The following is a 14912-nucleotide window of genomic DNA, read 5'->3' as shown; positions in this document are numbered from 1 at the left end:
ATAGCTAAGTAAATCAGCGAACGATCTTGATGCTAATTCCTTCTATATTTATCACTTACATATTTTTAAATCTATGTATATATATATATATCAAGGAGAGAGATCAAATAAGAAGGTGTCTTAAGGAGAGAAGGGAGAGAAGGTCTTATGAACCAATCACAACGCGACATGTGGATTTAAAAAAAAACGCGATGGCATTTTTGTAAATAAATCAAACTTTTATCAGCCTGGTTTTAGGTCAGCTTGGGTCTGGGTCAGCTTGGGTTATGATCAACTTGGTCTTTCAGCTTGGTTGGGTCAGCTTGATCAGCCTCGGTTATAGGTCAGCTTGGTTAGTCAGCTTGGTTTTGGGTCAGCTTGGGATCTGATCTGCCTGGGTTCTAGCCCAAGCTGACCCAACCGAACCCCAAGCTGACCCAAACCCGTAATCTACATTTGTGTAGATTAATCTACATTTGTGTAGATTGTGTGTAAATTGTGTCAAGCTAACCCAACCCCAAGCTGACCCAAGCTGGCCAGACTCCAAGCTGACCCAAACCTGAACCAAGCTGACCTAACCCAACCCCAAGCTGACCAGACCCCAAGCTGACCCAACCTGACCAGACCCCAAGCTGACCCAAACCTGACCCAAGCTGACACAAAACCCATAATCTACATTTGTGTAGATTAATCTACATTTGTGTACATTATGTGTAATTGTGTCAAGCTAACCCAACCCCAAGCTGACCCAACCTGACCTGACCCCAAGCTGACCCAAACCTGTCCGAACCCAGAACCCATAATCTACATTTGTGTAGATGTGTAGATTATGTGTAAATTGTGTCAAACTGACCCAAACCAGGCCCCAAGCTGACCCAACCCCAAGCTGACCCAAGCTGGCCTAAACCTGACAAGACCCCAAGCTGACCCAGACCCAAGTTGACTGACCAAACTGACCCAAACCAAGCTGATCCAACTCAAGCTGATCCATCCCAAGCTGACCCAACCCACTGAGATCCCAAGCTGACCAAGCTTCACAAAACTTTCATTTATTTACAAAATTGCCACCGCGTTTTTTTTATTTTGCCACATGTCGCGTTCTGATTAGCTAATAAGACCTTCTCTCTATTCTCTACTTAAGACACCTTCTTCCAGGATCCTCACCCTATATATCAATATATCTTTTGTTATTTAGTCCATAAATATAAGAAACTTTGAAAGAGTATATAAAAGATGAAAAGTGAACACAACGTTTACAAATTTAGGAACTTCTACCACCATGTGATGTAATTAGATTGATATAAAAAAGAAGTAATTCTAAATTTCATTTGTGACTAAAAATGGCGTTTCGACGTGACTATTATGTACTGGAATACCCATCATCTTTTCGAATAATCTTTTGGGACCATATAAGTGCAAGCATGATATCGACTACTTGCTACTTAAGGCAAATGATAAAAGTTAAGGATCCCTATTAAATATTGTCATTTTATGTTTATTCTTTAAGGCAATTGGTAAACGTTAAGGGTTACTAGTAAATATTGTCAGTTTATGTTTTTTTTTTTTAAATTAAAAATAAAAAAAAGGAAAAAAAAGGTTATAGGCGATTGGCTATCGATTTCAGCAACAGGTCACACAACAAACTTCAGAAAAGATAAATAGTGTAACACCATAATTAAAGGGATATGTGATGAGATTAAAAACCTTAATTTTCGCTTTTATATCCAATGAATATATTAGTCCGAGAGATGCTACATTGACAAATAAATTACAAACAAAAATTTACAAACATATGTGTCACCAATAAATCATAAAAAAGGAAACATGAAAGAGAAAAAAAATATCAATTTAATTGGTCCACTTCACATGATATATAAGTTTGTAATTTGTTTGTCATTCTAGAATTACTCAGTCCGAGAGGAAATTTATATGTGAAAATGGATGCTAAAGAAACTCGTGCTTGTACTAACCTTGTAAATCAATTAATTACTTTTAAATCAAGTATCTACACCAGTACGTCATTCGACGTTGCATCCACCACCAACAGTCACCCCTATTATTACACACCGTTGTTGCCATGACTTACGCCACATTGCATGAGTACGATGCTAGTATTTATCTGAAATTCCATCGTGCACGGGTAATTGAACTTACACGGTACATCCTAAAAACGTCAATAGATATATTACTAAACAGATGATCAAATTTTCATATTTGAATAGTCAAGTCTTCTAAATTGAACAAGCTAGCATATGAATCAAAAAGATGTTTTAACCAAAAACGCACATGGTTTTAACCTAACATATGATCCCTACACATGCTCTAAGCCTTTGAACAAATAATTGTTCATATATATAATCCATCATATTTTTAGGTCTCTAACGGTGGCGTTGTCCACAAAAAGGTTTGGAGAAGTAATTTTTGTATACATTATTTTTTCTTTAGTCCTAATTAAGATGATAACTAATAGAAAAAATCTAGAATAACAAACAAATTACAAACAAATGGATCTGATAGAGTAATACTATGTAACTTTTGTTTGTAATTTGTTTTTCAATATAGCATTTCTCTTTCGGTTAAAGGTTTTGATTGCCGGAAATAAAAATTTATGGAAATATATAGCATTAGCCAGCATACAATCACTATTGTAACTAGTGGCCGGATTAATTAAGATTCGAATATCAAGAAAAATTACGTATTAGAGTAACATATTATGCATGTTTTGATTAAAAAAGATGTGCCTAGCTTTGTTTCCAAATTATAATTGAGGAAAATTACTTAAGTTTAAAGTTCACCTTAATTTTAGAGAATTCTTTACATTGTTTTTATTTTTATTGCTAAACTATCCAAATATTTGTAACGGTCTATGGTCAATATCTCGTTGTCTAAAGTATGTGCAAACTACACCATTATACAATGAGATTTTTCTAATGTCGTATCCCGACTGAATGTTTAAAAAATACTACCCCAATATACAAATATTCAAATATAGTTTGTAAAGAAATCATGTAGATATTTTCCTAAAATTTCTTAGTCTAAATGGTCGGAAATAGAATATAGAGAACATGAAATTATAGCACGACAGATAGAGTTTGGAATTTTTCTCACACTCAACTTAAGGGAGATAAAGATTAAAATTTATACGATATTAAGATAAAGATTAAAATTTTGTCAAATACATTCTAATTAAGCCATATTAAATAATTGTATAAATTCAGAAGGTGAACTTTTAATATCTAAATTATAATTTTTCTACGCACGGTATGTATAATCTTATTTAATATTTTTCTTAAGGTGTTTAGATCATGGATGTAACATTCCTAATTTCATTGTATGGGTATGTATTTGAGTACTTGTTTTACTTTATTTGTAACTAACCGAATTAAAAAACACATGCTAAATAAGGTGTAAAGATGTAAACTTTTTAGTATTAGGTCATGATTATTTATTTATTACTATTGACATTTTATGTATAATTGAATAAAATTTTACTTTTTTGTTTTAATATAGTTCATTTTCTTCACCACTGATTCTAGTTTACAATTACTTACTATAATAAAGGAGTTGGATGTGAACAGAGTTTTTTGTCTTTATTTCCGTTTTCAATATAAATATGAAAATTAACAATTGTATTACTATAATAAAGGAGTTTGATGTGAACAACGTTTTTTGTCTTTATCTCCGTTTTCAATATAATTATGAGAATTAGCAATTTTAATACAAAATATGGAGTTAGCTGAGTGGTTGGTTTCTATGCCTATGGGGTGGAGGTTTTAGGTTCAAACCCTCCACCTTTTTTTTTTTTTTGGTTTTTATTTAGTAATAAAGTATTTGCACTTTAGCCCCTCCTTCTTTTTTCTTTTATTATTCTGTCCCTCCTGTTTCCTTTTTATTACTTCAACCCCCTAATTTTATATAATTTTTTTTAATGTTTTGTAATTTGTAACATTTTGTTTTTTTTACCTTTATTGTATTTAACATTTTTTTTATAGCTTTTTAAAATGTTATAAATTTTTTAAAAAACTATATATTTTTTAATTTTCTATTTTTTTTTTGGTTTTTTTGTTGCATTATATATCTTTTATAATCTTTTAAACATTTGGTTTTTATACCTTTTTTATATGTAACATTTGTTTTTTTTATAACTTCTTCATTTGGTTTTTGTAATTTTTTTTTTTGTTCTCTTTTTTATTTTTTGGTTTAATACATTTCTTTTGTATTTTTAAACTTTTGGTTTTCAATACTTTTTGTCGCCTATAAATTTGTGGTTTTTTTTTAACCCCACTCATAAACATAAACGTATTCAAAAATTTATGTCGCCTATCGGGCAGCATGAAATTCTTAGTTTACAATATGCAAGTTAAGAGAACCGTATAGGAGTTTGGGTAGAATTAATGATCAAGCAGGAATCTATGTGTAAACCTTCTGTGACCGAACTACACTATCCGGATTCATGGAATGGTAAAGTTATACATCTATAGAGTTAGTCTGGGCTTTTCTTATAATGTAATATGCTATTAAAAAGTAAGGCCCGTTCTACAAGCTTTATTTAGTTTGGGCTTTTCTGAAATCTGAACAGTATTAATAGGCTAAAACTAAAAATGTATGTTTTAATATTTCAATTGCATGGTTTCCTTGATTGCATTCTAGACATTGACATTCATGTTAATATGTATATGTTATCATGTAAAAGTTTGTTTAAGTGTAAAAATAGGTTTTTTTTTAAAAAAAAAGAAAATAAAATAAACGAATGCACATTATTACCAATCTTAAGTTACCTGTTACCACATCTTAATTATATTAGATGCCATATCCAACACGTGTCATAATATTATTATAATGTCACGCGTACAGTTATGTTATATTCTCAAGTTTGGTTTTGAAAGAAAAAAATGAAAGAAAGAAATCATCGAAAAGGATGGGGCGTTACTTCTTTCTCTACAAATTATCTCAAAGATGATTGTTTTTTAACTAAATTTATTACAATGTTTCATCTATTTCATTTCATTTCTTTTCACTTTTTCCTAAAATAAACCTCAACAAGTCAAAAAAATTGACAATATCCTTAATTTTCTTTCTTTTCTTTTTCCAAAAAAACTCTTAAGAACATAATAATATTAATATATCAAATACTCTCTCGAAAGTTTCTCACAAAAAACCTTCTCCTCTATGTACGCATCTCAATATTTTTATAATCTCTTCGTTTGACACCACCCCGACTACCATTCAAAAACTAACACTAATCAGAGTTGATCGTCATCATCATAACAGCTAATGATACTGATATATACAGGAGATACACACACTGACACACACATATACATTAGCGACAATAGCCAATTAAAATGACTAGTAGCAGAAACTTTTAACACTAACATTGTATTCGTGTAAAATAACAATATGCCTAGTTTGTTATGATTTTAGTGGTCTTTTTCCGCTATTTCTGATGAATTTATAAGTTTTGTCCTGTTAATGGTTCACATTTTGATTATATTTTTTTTATAGAGAGTCGTTACTCCTGATATGATTTATATATTTTTTTTGACCCGTAATATACTATAATTAATGTTTATCAAAATATTTAAATTATATGAGTCTTGAGCTTATTGAAAATCTATCTCTATTTTAAATGTAGTGTCTGCCCCTTAAAAGTATATTGATACATTTGTTATTACAAAATGGTTCCAACAACTAACATAACTAATGATAAATTGCAGCAAATTGCACATAACTCAACCTCGATGTTAATATAAAAGTCAGTTCACATGATTAATCAATCAATCTCCAGCCTAAGTCTAATCTTTCACTTTCATGCCAACCACACCTGAATTTAAAATTGAATTAGAAAATAACATGAAAAAGTAAAATGCTATTTTAACACTGTCATCAGCGTTTCCATCTGTTCATGAACATTTCAGCCATCTTTTATTTATACTCCTATCAAATGGAAATTTTCCCATAACAAATTAACTTTAAATTATATTCTAAACATTTTTTTTATCATATTCTCTTAATAGTTTCGTCTTTCACTTATAATTATCAAGTCATTTAATGCGAAAAATGATTTCATTTCAATATATAGCTTATCTCTAGTACTTTTTGTTCAATAAAAAGAAGTTTATTCATGCCAAAATTAATTCATCCTTACAAATTCTGAAATTTATGCGGCCTTGAATTAACAAATAACGCATTCTTTTGTACAAACTAATAATTAAGTAACATGCTATACTACTTGCGCGCACCATTATCTATCAAGATATATCGCATATATGTATATACACATATTCTGTTTGACTAATTAAAACACCTTGGATAGTTAAATCATACATATAATTAATAGGATAAACCTAATTAATTATTATATATGCCATCATTGAGTAACGCGAAGAACAATAGAACGAACATATATTCGAACATATAAGTCAATGACTATATTATAATCATATGTGTAGGTATATATATAAACATCTTCATAGCACCACAATCTTATAACAAACTACAGATTTATTGATTAATCATTAAGCTAGGAAAGCAAAATGAAGAAGCAAATGATATGCTTGCTGTTCCTCTCTTTGTTCATTGCTTCGTCTTATGCTCAACTTAGACAAAATTTCTATCAATCCACCTGCCCAAATGTTGAATCAATTGTGAAATCAGCTGTCACGAAGAAATTCCAGCAAACGTTTGTCACCGTTCCAGGCACTCTACGCCTCTTCTTCCATGACTGCTTTGTTCGGGTTTGTCTCATTAATTTCTCTCTATATACGTACACATGCATTATTAATTAATTACTTCAATATATATATCGTCATAATAATAATAATGTATAAGTATATTATATATAGGGATGTGATGCCTCGGTTCTTCTAGCAAATGCAAACGCCGAAAAGGACCACCCTGATGACATATCACTCGCTGGAGATGGATTCGACACCGTCATTAAAGCTAAAGCCGCCCTTGACAGTAATCCCAATTGCCGAAACAAAGTTTCTTGCGCTGATATATTGGCTCTTGCCACTAGAGATGTCATAGGCTTGGTACGTAAGAAAACCACACGTCATTGATTCTTTCACGCTAATTATATACGAGTAAATAATAATAAATACTTACCTACATATACATTATGATGTGATAGTTGACTTCTATATAATTCTTTATTAGTGTAAAACGTATGATAAAAACATTGTACTAATTAGCTACAACATGTTGGAACTTAATTATTAATTTGTTTGTGTGTATGTATAAATATATATATAGTCAGGTGGGCCATCATACAGTGTAGAATTGGGCAGAAGAGATGGTAGAGTTTCTACAAAGGCAAGCGTTCAACATAGTCTTCCACATCCGGATTTTAAATTAGACCAACTTAACACCATGTTTGCAAAGCATGGTCTATCTCAAACCGATATGATTGCACTTTCTGGTCAGTGTTTTACAGAACGGGACCTATAAACGGTCCAGATCTGCTTTACTTATAGCATACAACGTGTATCTATATACGCATGTTTCATTTAACATGTGTTTAATTACTTGGCTTATTATGATAGGTGCACATACTCTTGGATTTTCTCATTGTGGCAAATTCTCGTCACGTATATATGGAAAGGGTGGAATAGACCCAACCCTAAACCGACAATACGCTCTTCAGCTAAGACAAATGTGTCCGAGAAATGTAGACCCAAGGATCGCGATTAACATGGACCCCACCACTCCTCGGACTTTTGACAATGCGTATTTCCAAAATCTTCAACAAGGAAAAGGATTGTTTGTCTCTGACCAGGTCTTGTTCACTGACAACCGATCAAAGCCAACAGTTAACCAATTTGCGTCTAGCAACACCGCCTTCAACCAAGCTTTTGTGACCGCCATCACCAAACTTGGTCGAGTTGGGGTGTTGACCGGTAACAAAGGTGAGATCAGGCGTGATTGTACAAGGGCTAATTAACTAAAGAAAAACAATGATCGTGATCTCATTTTATTATTGATTAATTTAAATGTAATTACATTTGATTGTTGAATAAGTACCTAGCTACAACTTTTCAAATGCGCTTGTAGCTTTTGAAAAACAATCTCTTTTGGTTTTGTTTTTTGAGTAATAAAAAATACTCATTTGTAGAGTAACTTGTGTTCTTGAGTTTGTAAATGGTCAACAATGATAAAAGTAATTAATGGCATATAATTACATCATCATATGAAAAAGAAAGAAAACCATGTTTTAATGCATGTTCTGTAAATTTTATTTTTTATGATCGGATACGAATACGATTCTTTGATATTCTTGTTTTGTAAATTTTAGGATAAAATCTTGAAACAATATGTCCTATCTTTTTAATAACGAAAAACATTAAATTGCACAAAACTATATGAAGTTTAGACCAATTTCATCAAAAAAATCTTACAAACCACAAGGACAATTCCTCCAATTAACTCTTTATTTTACGATAAAAACTTAACATAGACATTAATAATTGTAGTGTTTCAGTTATTTATTTTATGGCAATTGACGACTTTGGATAATCTCATTTTTTTGCGAGCAGATTGATTTTAAGGTACCTCTTTTTTCAGAGCACGAAGTCTCAGCGGATGCACCTTCATGACCTCTATGTTGGTAGACACAAATCCTTACTGATAAACCATCACTTTGTTAATTATAACTTTATATATATTGTACACGTACATACATCATACATTACGTACATAAATTTGAGAAACCTGGGCTTGGAAAAATTGGGTTAGATCCATATTATTTACTGCAATTATATATTCATTTACTAAGTCATCTCAAATTACAAATGCATTATACATTTGTCTTTTTATTTATAAATAAAACTATTTTTAAATATGACGAATTCTGTATATGAAAAAAAAGGGTACATAAGACATATAGTTACTACGTGGTTGGAGGCTTGAGCTTGGACAGATTGGGTTAGATCCATATAATCAATAACCCAGATTGGGCTTAATTAACAATTCTGGGCTTCCGGCATATAAAGAATGGAAGGTCAGCCCAATGACACCATTTCTCATATGGAAAAGATTGATAACATACTAAAATTTCTGGTCCGAGATGTACCCATTTCGATATGTACAGAAAACGGAATATACGGGATGATTCACGCACAGCAAACCTAGCTTTCACAGCGGATATTTGTACGAAGTTCAAATAATTTGTGCAAAAAAAAAAGAGATCATAGTAGTTAGTACTATACTATTGTACTTTAATGTTATGTGTTAAACTCAATGCTTACGTTTCTTTATCATATTCCTTTATTTCAATCGAACGATTTATTAATTTCTCACCGAACTGATCAAAAATCAAACGAAAAATCTTTTATCTGCATCAAAAAACAAACTTTTTAGTTTTAACCAAAATAATAAAACCGCACACCCCAATCTAGGAGAAGTCAAATAGGGCATGTCTAAACCTTGAGTCATATTCTCATAATTAAATACTCCAGTAAAACAGACACTACCACATATTCTATGTAACATATCAAGCGACTTAAAATAAATAATTGTGGATTTCATAAATATCGGAATGGCACAAAATCGTGAAAGACTCAAAGGACGGTCAGTGATTAATCTGCTGCAATGCTGACTTGTATGGTCTACCAGGGAATCTTATGTGCTTATCCACACAAAAGGAGGTAATTAAAATAATACTTTTAATGTTTTATATATATTAAAAGCCTAATTTTAAGTTGTTAATTTTTTCGCTTCAGATTATGATTATAAAATTTTATATAAAATATATGAATAGATTAAATTTTAAATATATTTTTTATTTATGCAACTTTCATCACAAATAAAAACATTTATAGTTAAAAAAAAAAACTTAATAAGTCAAAGTTTGAAATTTAATATGAGACGGATGAAATATTAGTACTAATGGTTTCAAAAATATATGTTCTATAGATTTTATTTAAATATGTTTTGAGTTTTATGATAAGTTATAGAATTTCTTTTAACTAAAAAATCAATATAACATATAAAACAATTATATAATGACATGTTCAAATATCAACTAATTGAAATACTATAGTATATATCATCCCGTATTTCATAAAAAATAATTTATATAAGAAATAATAATATTAATTACTCAAAAATCTGAAGCAAAATGTTACGAGAAGAAGAAGATGTCATGATAAACACCATTGTTGTAAAGGTCGTCGACTCGAGCTGAGTCCACATTGAGTACTCACCATAAGGTAAGCTATTGAGTTTGCCTGAGTCGGCAGATTAATCCGAGTACTCTCCGCCTTAAGCGCTTTGACTCCCCGAGTATTATAGGTTAAGTTCGAGTACTTCCAACTCCCTAGTTGACTAACCTAGGAGCGCCTATCCACTTTTGCAACAATCTACAATTTGTAAATAAATAAAACATAAATAATAGAAAACATAAAGAAAATAATTGGAAAAAAAATCAAGTTGATGAATCGAATGGCGGCAAATTGGAACTCAATGCGACAACAAAGTATCCACTGGGATTAGCCTAATTTCGATGTGACAACAAATCTATAATAGAGGTTGAACAAAAGCTTTTTAACATTCTAATGTTACTTTTTTGAGATAAAGGTTGAGGATGCTCAGTACTTTAAGTAAAATCTTTTTTTTTTCTTTTGACATTTGGTTTAAGTGAGCAAAACCTTTCTATTGAAATATTTAGGTTTTTATAGGTTCAATATAGTGATCATATTAGTGTGGCACAAAAAAAAAAAAACATTTTAAGCTTTGTCTATTTCAGTAGCCTACCTCGGGTCATTTATAATAGGGTTGGAAGCTAGACACATATAGGTATGTTGTGGATTCGATGGGCGACAATCCAAGATAGCGTTGCAGTTTGATATAGTACAGACGTACGTTGAACTTACTGCAATGGCTCTGCCATGGTATCGCCGGAGGAGAAAGAGAGTGATAGAGTTATGATGGTGGTGGACAACTATAAATACGTTGTGTTAAAGTTCAAATCAAAATATTTTGGCTAGGTTTTTAGTTTTCATACAATTTTTTGAGTTTTTGAAGCAAAACTAAAGATTTATTTGACGTATGTCTTTACTTAAGGGCATGCCCTTAGGCTATCTACAATATCAATTTTTTTGTTTGTATATAGATGTAAAGATATGTAAGAATGTTTGTATGGTTAGAGGTAAAACTAAAGAATTTTAAAGATGTATAAGAATTTTAAGGATATGTAAAGATATGATGTGAATGAAATATATATTTGTTTTTTGTAGGCTTGCTTTCAACAATAATTAACATCCCTGATTTCCAGTAAGTGCTGTCCGGAATATATTGTTCACATGCAGGCCTACACCAAACAATACATACCCAATCAAGTTTTTTGATCTCAATCTCCTGATCCAGTAAATGCATGTGGTGACAAAATTCAAACATTATTTTAGTAAAAATTCGGCAGCATCGTTCTGGCTTCTTTCCAAGATTCAAAACGCACACATGGTTCATTAGTTAAAATACAACGTTAAAACGAATATATCTATTATGCATGTATATTAACTCATATCTCTCTCATTCCCAGCCTGTCAATCTTGAATTTATTAAGATATACCCATGATGATATGATCATATGATTCATCTTACAAACATTGTTTTTTTGTCAAACAAATCTAAAACTTAGGAGACTCCAAGATATCCTTCTGCCCCCCCATACCCCCCTTTTCTTTGGAGACATATCTATCTGGTCAAACCGACACTTGAGTTTCTCTGGAAAAGTAGTTTCCATTTGTTCATTGGTTATAATCTTCATGGTTTTCAGGAGAAGGAGATCTGTGGTTTATGAGCAAATGTGAATTTACACTTTTCACTTAACGTTTGCTACAAGGTGCGTACATGCATGTGGTCTCTTTTATAATCAACATTTTGGCTAGCTAAATCTATAAATGAAGTACAAGATCGGTATGAATAAATAATTACATTCTGTATATGTATGTATGTTTTTGATGTGAAAACCTTGGATATATATATATATATATATAGATCAATAGTGGAGTTTCCTTTATTTAAGTTGTCCAGAGTATAAGTCTTTGAATCAGATATATATATTACAGTCTAGCTAGCCTGGGTATCCCAATGACTATGTTATTGATATGATTTTAAGCTGATCTAGTTATATATGTAGTGTTGTAAGTTTAATGATGTGTGTTGAAAAATTTGGATGCATGTATGTGTTATGTAAAGAAAAAAGTCGTAGCTAGTTTTATATATCTTAAAGCTCTAGATCGAATTCAACATCATATCCAAAGAAACTTGAAACAAATCATTCAAGACATGTGTAACATATACTAGACATGCATAATGTTGTAGATTTTGATGTAAAAGAAGATCGACAATCTAGACTTGACACCGTGTTCTATAATTAGAAATTGTACTTTTAAGTGATACTCGTATTAAATCTAAATTTGTCCATATATATATATATCAACATAGCATATATAGGGCGATATGACTATATATGTAACTATGTGGTTTATAATCGAATAGTAGATTTAGAGCACGTACATTTTACAAGTGCTTGATGACGAACTATCATGATCTAAAATATAGATCATTAAAAGTACCCCGACCAAAGTTATATGGCTAGCTAGCTAGCAACACACTCTCAATCTTACTTTTGGCAAGACCAAAGAGGTTTCGAGTATATGCAAATTTTGTTTGACTTTTTAGATGTATGTATACATATGTTCATTATGACTCAAATCATCCATGGTGGTTAAACTTTGACTTTCGGTCATGAAAGATTTCTGACTTGTGTTCAACTAGCCATTGTCTCCACTTTCACTAGCTAGTGCCATAAATATGCAAACATTATCCACGTTATAATTATAGGATTTACTAACTCATCATGTGATATATATATATATACTATATTTTGTACGACACAAGATATCAATTAAAATGGATAAAACCATAGATGAAATGTCACTAATTATTACTGTACTAAATAATGTAAGATGGGTATTTGTCGTCATCAGATCGAGCATGCATGCACTAATTCGACTTTATTCTTAATTTGGTGTTTGGTTTTCATTCACCTTTTTATATAACTTTTGGATACAAATTACCAATCTGTTTATGGCTTTCTTTTTGGCATCATATATAAATTCATCAGAGTCCTAGCTAGAGCATATATATATGCCCATCTTTCGACATATTTGAGTTCCGAATGACCGCTTAATTGGTGGAAGAACGGGGGTATCATCGAATATAATAACAATAAAACATGCCATGTGTTTGTGTTGTTAACCGGTCGATCTGAAGAGTAATTACCATTATGTACGAAAACCACCATTTACATTTCATCAAGCAGACAATGTTGAAGCATGAAGATACCTTTAGACACCAGGTAATTTGTGATCTTGTATCTATTTAATTGATTTTTTTTTTTTTTATATAATACTTGTTACATGTAAACAAAATTCAAACAACTATATTAAAATTTAAAAGTACGATGATCGAGTAAGTAAAAGCATATATATATATATACATGCTGTTACAGGCATGCAATCGAAAATACATTACTTTTGACACTTTGTACTATATATATATATGCTTGGAACCGATATAACTTTTCTAATAGGAACGACCGATTAATGTGTGGCTGTGCATATATATATGGTGGAAATTCCATTTAATTAGGTGAGGGAACTTCATCGACTGTACAATGTTCAAAAGAATTTGATGGATGACTTGCGAAATGATACTAGACAAAACAACATTGAATTCAGTCCGAGGGCTACTTTGGATACTAACAACGACAAGATAATATCTGGTTTGGATATTTTAAGACCAGATAAACTTGAAGAAGATATGTTACGCGGAGACGATAGTGGCACTGCCGAGGACCAAATAGAGCCCCATGACGTGGAACTAACTTTAAGTATCGGCCCTAGCACTAGTAAGAGACGAACACAAAATTGCTATCATCATCAGATGGGAGGCAACGATCCATCTAAGGTAGTTATAAAACCAAATTTGGCCAACTCAAGTACATTATTGTACAATAATAATAATCAAGATAGCAAGAGGCCACATTGGCTTTTTCAGGATCTGAGTCTAAATAGAACATAACCAAATTTAATTTTATTTGTTATCTTCATGTATTTTAATTTGAGGCGTTTTAATTAGATGAATGTATGTTTTGTACGTAGCAATTTATTATTAGCCTTCTGTGAAACTCTTGGGATCCAAAAAGTTCGAAACATTTATACATCATACAAAGCCAATCTAATGAAGTTGACTTAGGCCTGTGCTTATATAGGCAGCCCGTCCTCAGGACTTCTTGCCTGCCACGTCAGCATCACATTTCTCAGGACTCTCCTCAGGACACTCACTGCCTGTAAGGACAGCTTCTTCAGAACTTCTTCACCACATTATCAATTCTTTTAACATTTTTTATAACTTTATATATATTTAACATTAAAGCACACTTAATTAATTGAAAAAACACATTTTATTATTAAACCACACCATACTTAATTTTGGGTGTAGGAAAGTCAATAAGATTTTGAAGTGTGTCATCGCCAATGTTCTTGTTTTTGTTTTGATTTTGGGTGTTTTTTTAGGCATGGTTTGGTTGAGGATTTTAGGTGTTAGATTTTCGGTTGTAAAATGTGAAGAAGGAAGAGGTATGCTTTTTTTTTGACAGTGGAGTGTGTTACAAATGAAGAAGACGACCGATATAGCCGTTTAAATTCAAATTTTTTTTTTTTTAATTGGATCACACGTGAAGAAGTTGGCCCACAAGGAGCGTCCAAGAGTATTCTCCGTGAAGAAGTTTTGGCAGGACGCAGAAGAAAGAAGCTCACGTTCAATAAGGAGTCTGCGTCTTGGGAGCATCGGGACGCGCGAAGAAGACCCTATAAGCACCGCCCTTATTATGTCTATCTTTTCGCTTATTTTTCATTACTTCATCT

The 14912-nt window shown here is 31.6% G+C and overlaps 2 protein-coding genes across 2 annotated transcripts; both read left to right on the top strand.

The window, feature by feature from the left end:
- Positions 1 to 6512: 6512 nt before the first annotated feature.
- On the top strand, positions 6513 to 7924 carry LOC122598186 (peroxidase 16-like). Its single transcript, XM_043770789.1, has 4 exons — positions 6513 to 6716; positions 6825 to 7016; positions 7237 to 7402; positions 7527 to 7924. The coding sequence occupies exons 1-4, from the start codon at positions 6516 to 6518 to the stop codon at positions 7922 to 7924; spliced, it is 957 nt and encodes a 318-aa protein (XP_043626724.1). The 5' UTR covers positions 6513 to 6515.
- A 3852-nt stretch (positions 7925 to 11776) lies between these two features.
- Positions 11777 to 14173, top strand: LOC122598693. The gene is made up of 3 exons (XM_043771269.1): positions 11777 to 11821; positions 13109 to 13342; positions 13636 to 14173. Exons 2-3 carry the CDS (start codon positions 13271 to 13273, stop codon positions 14065 to 14067), a joined length of 504 nt encoding a protein of 167 aa, XP_043627204.1. The 5' UTR covers positions 11777 to 11821; positions 13109 to 13270; the 3' UTR covers positions 14068 to 14173.
- Positions 14174 to 14912: the final 739 nt, after the last annotated feature.

This window comes from Erigeron canadensis, chromosome 4 (assembly GCF_010389155.1).
Source record: "Erigeron canadensis isolate Cc75 chromosome 4, C_canadensis_v1, whole genome shotgun sequence".
NCBI lineage: Eukaryota > Viridiplantae > Streptophyta > Magnoliopsida > Asterales > Asteraceae > Erigeron > Erigeron canadensis.
The sequence above is the reverse complement of the archived record's forward strand: the minus strand, read 5'-3'. Positions and strand labels throughout refer to the sequence as shown.

Excerpts from the sequence above, each read along its gene's own strand:
- LOC122598693 (XM_043771269.1), top strand. The coding sequence starts at position 13,271 with ATGTACGAAAACCACCATTTACATTTCATCAAGCAGACAATGTTGAAG. Across the intron at positions 13,343-13,635 it reads AAGATACCTTTAGACACCAG|GTGAGGGAACTTCATCGACT; the intron begins GTAATTTGTGAT and ends CCATTTAATTAG.
- LOC122598186 (XM_043770789.1), top strand. The coding sequence starts at position 6,516 with ATGAAGAAGCAAATGATATGCTTGCTGTTCCTCTCTTTGTTCATTGCT. Across the intron at positions 6,717-6,824 it reads TCCATGACTGCTTTGTTCGG|GGATGTGATGCCTCGGTTCT; the intron begins GTTTGTCTCATT and ends TATTATATATAG. Across the intron at positions 7,017-7,236 it reads CTAGAGATGTCATAGGCTTG|TCAGGTGGGCCATCATACAG; the intron begins GTACGTAAGAAA and ends ATATATATATAG.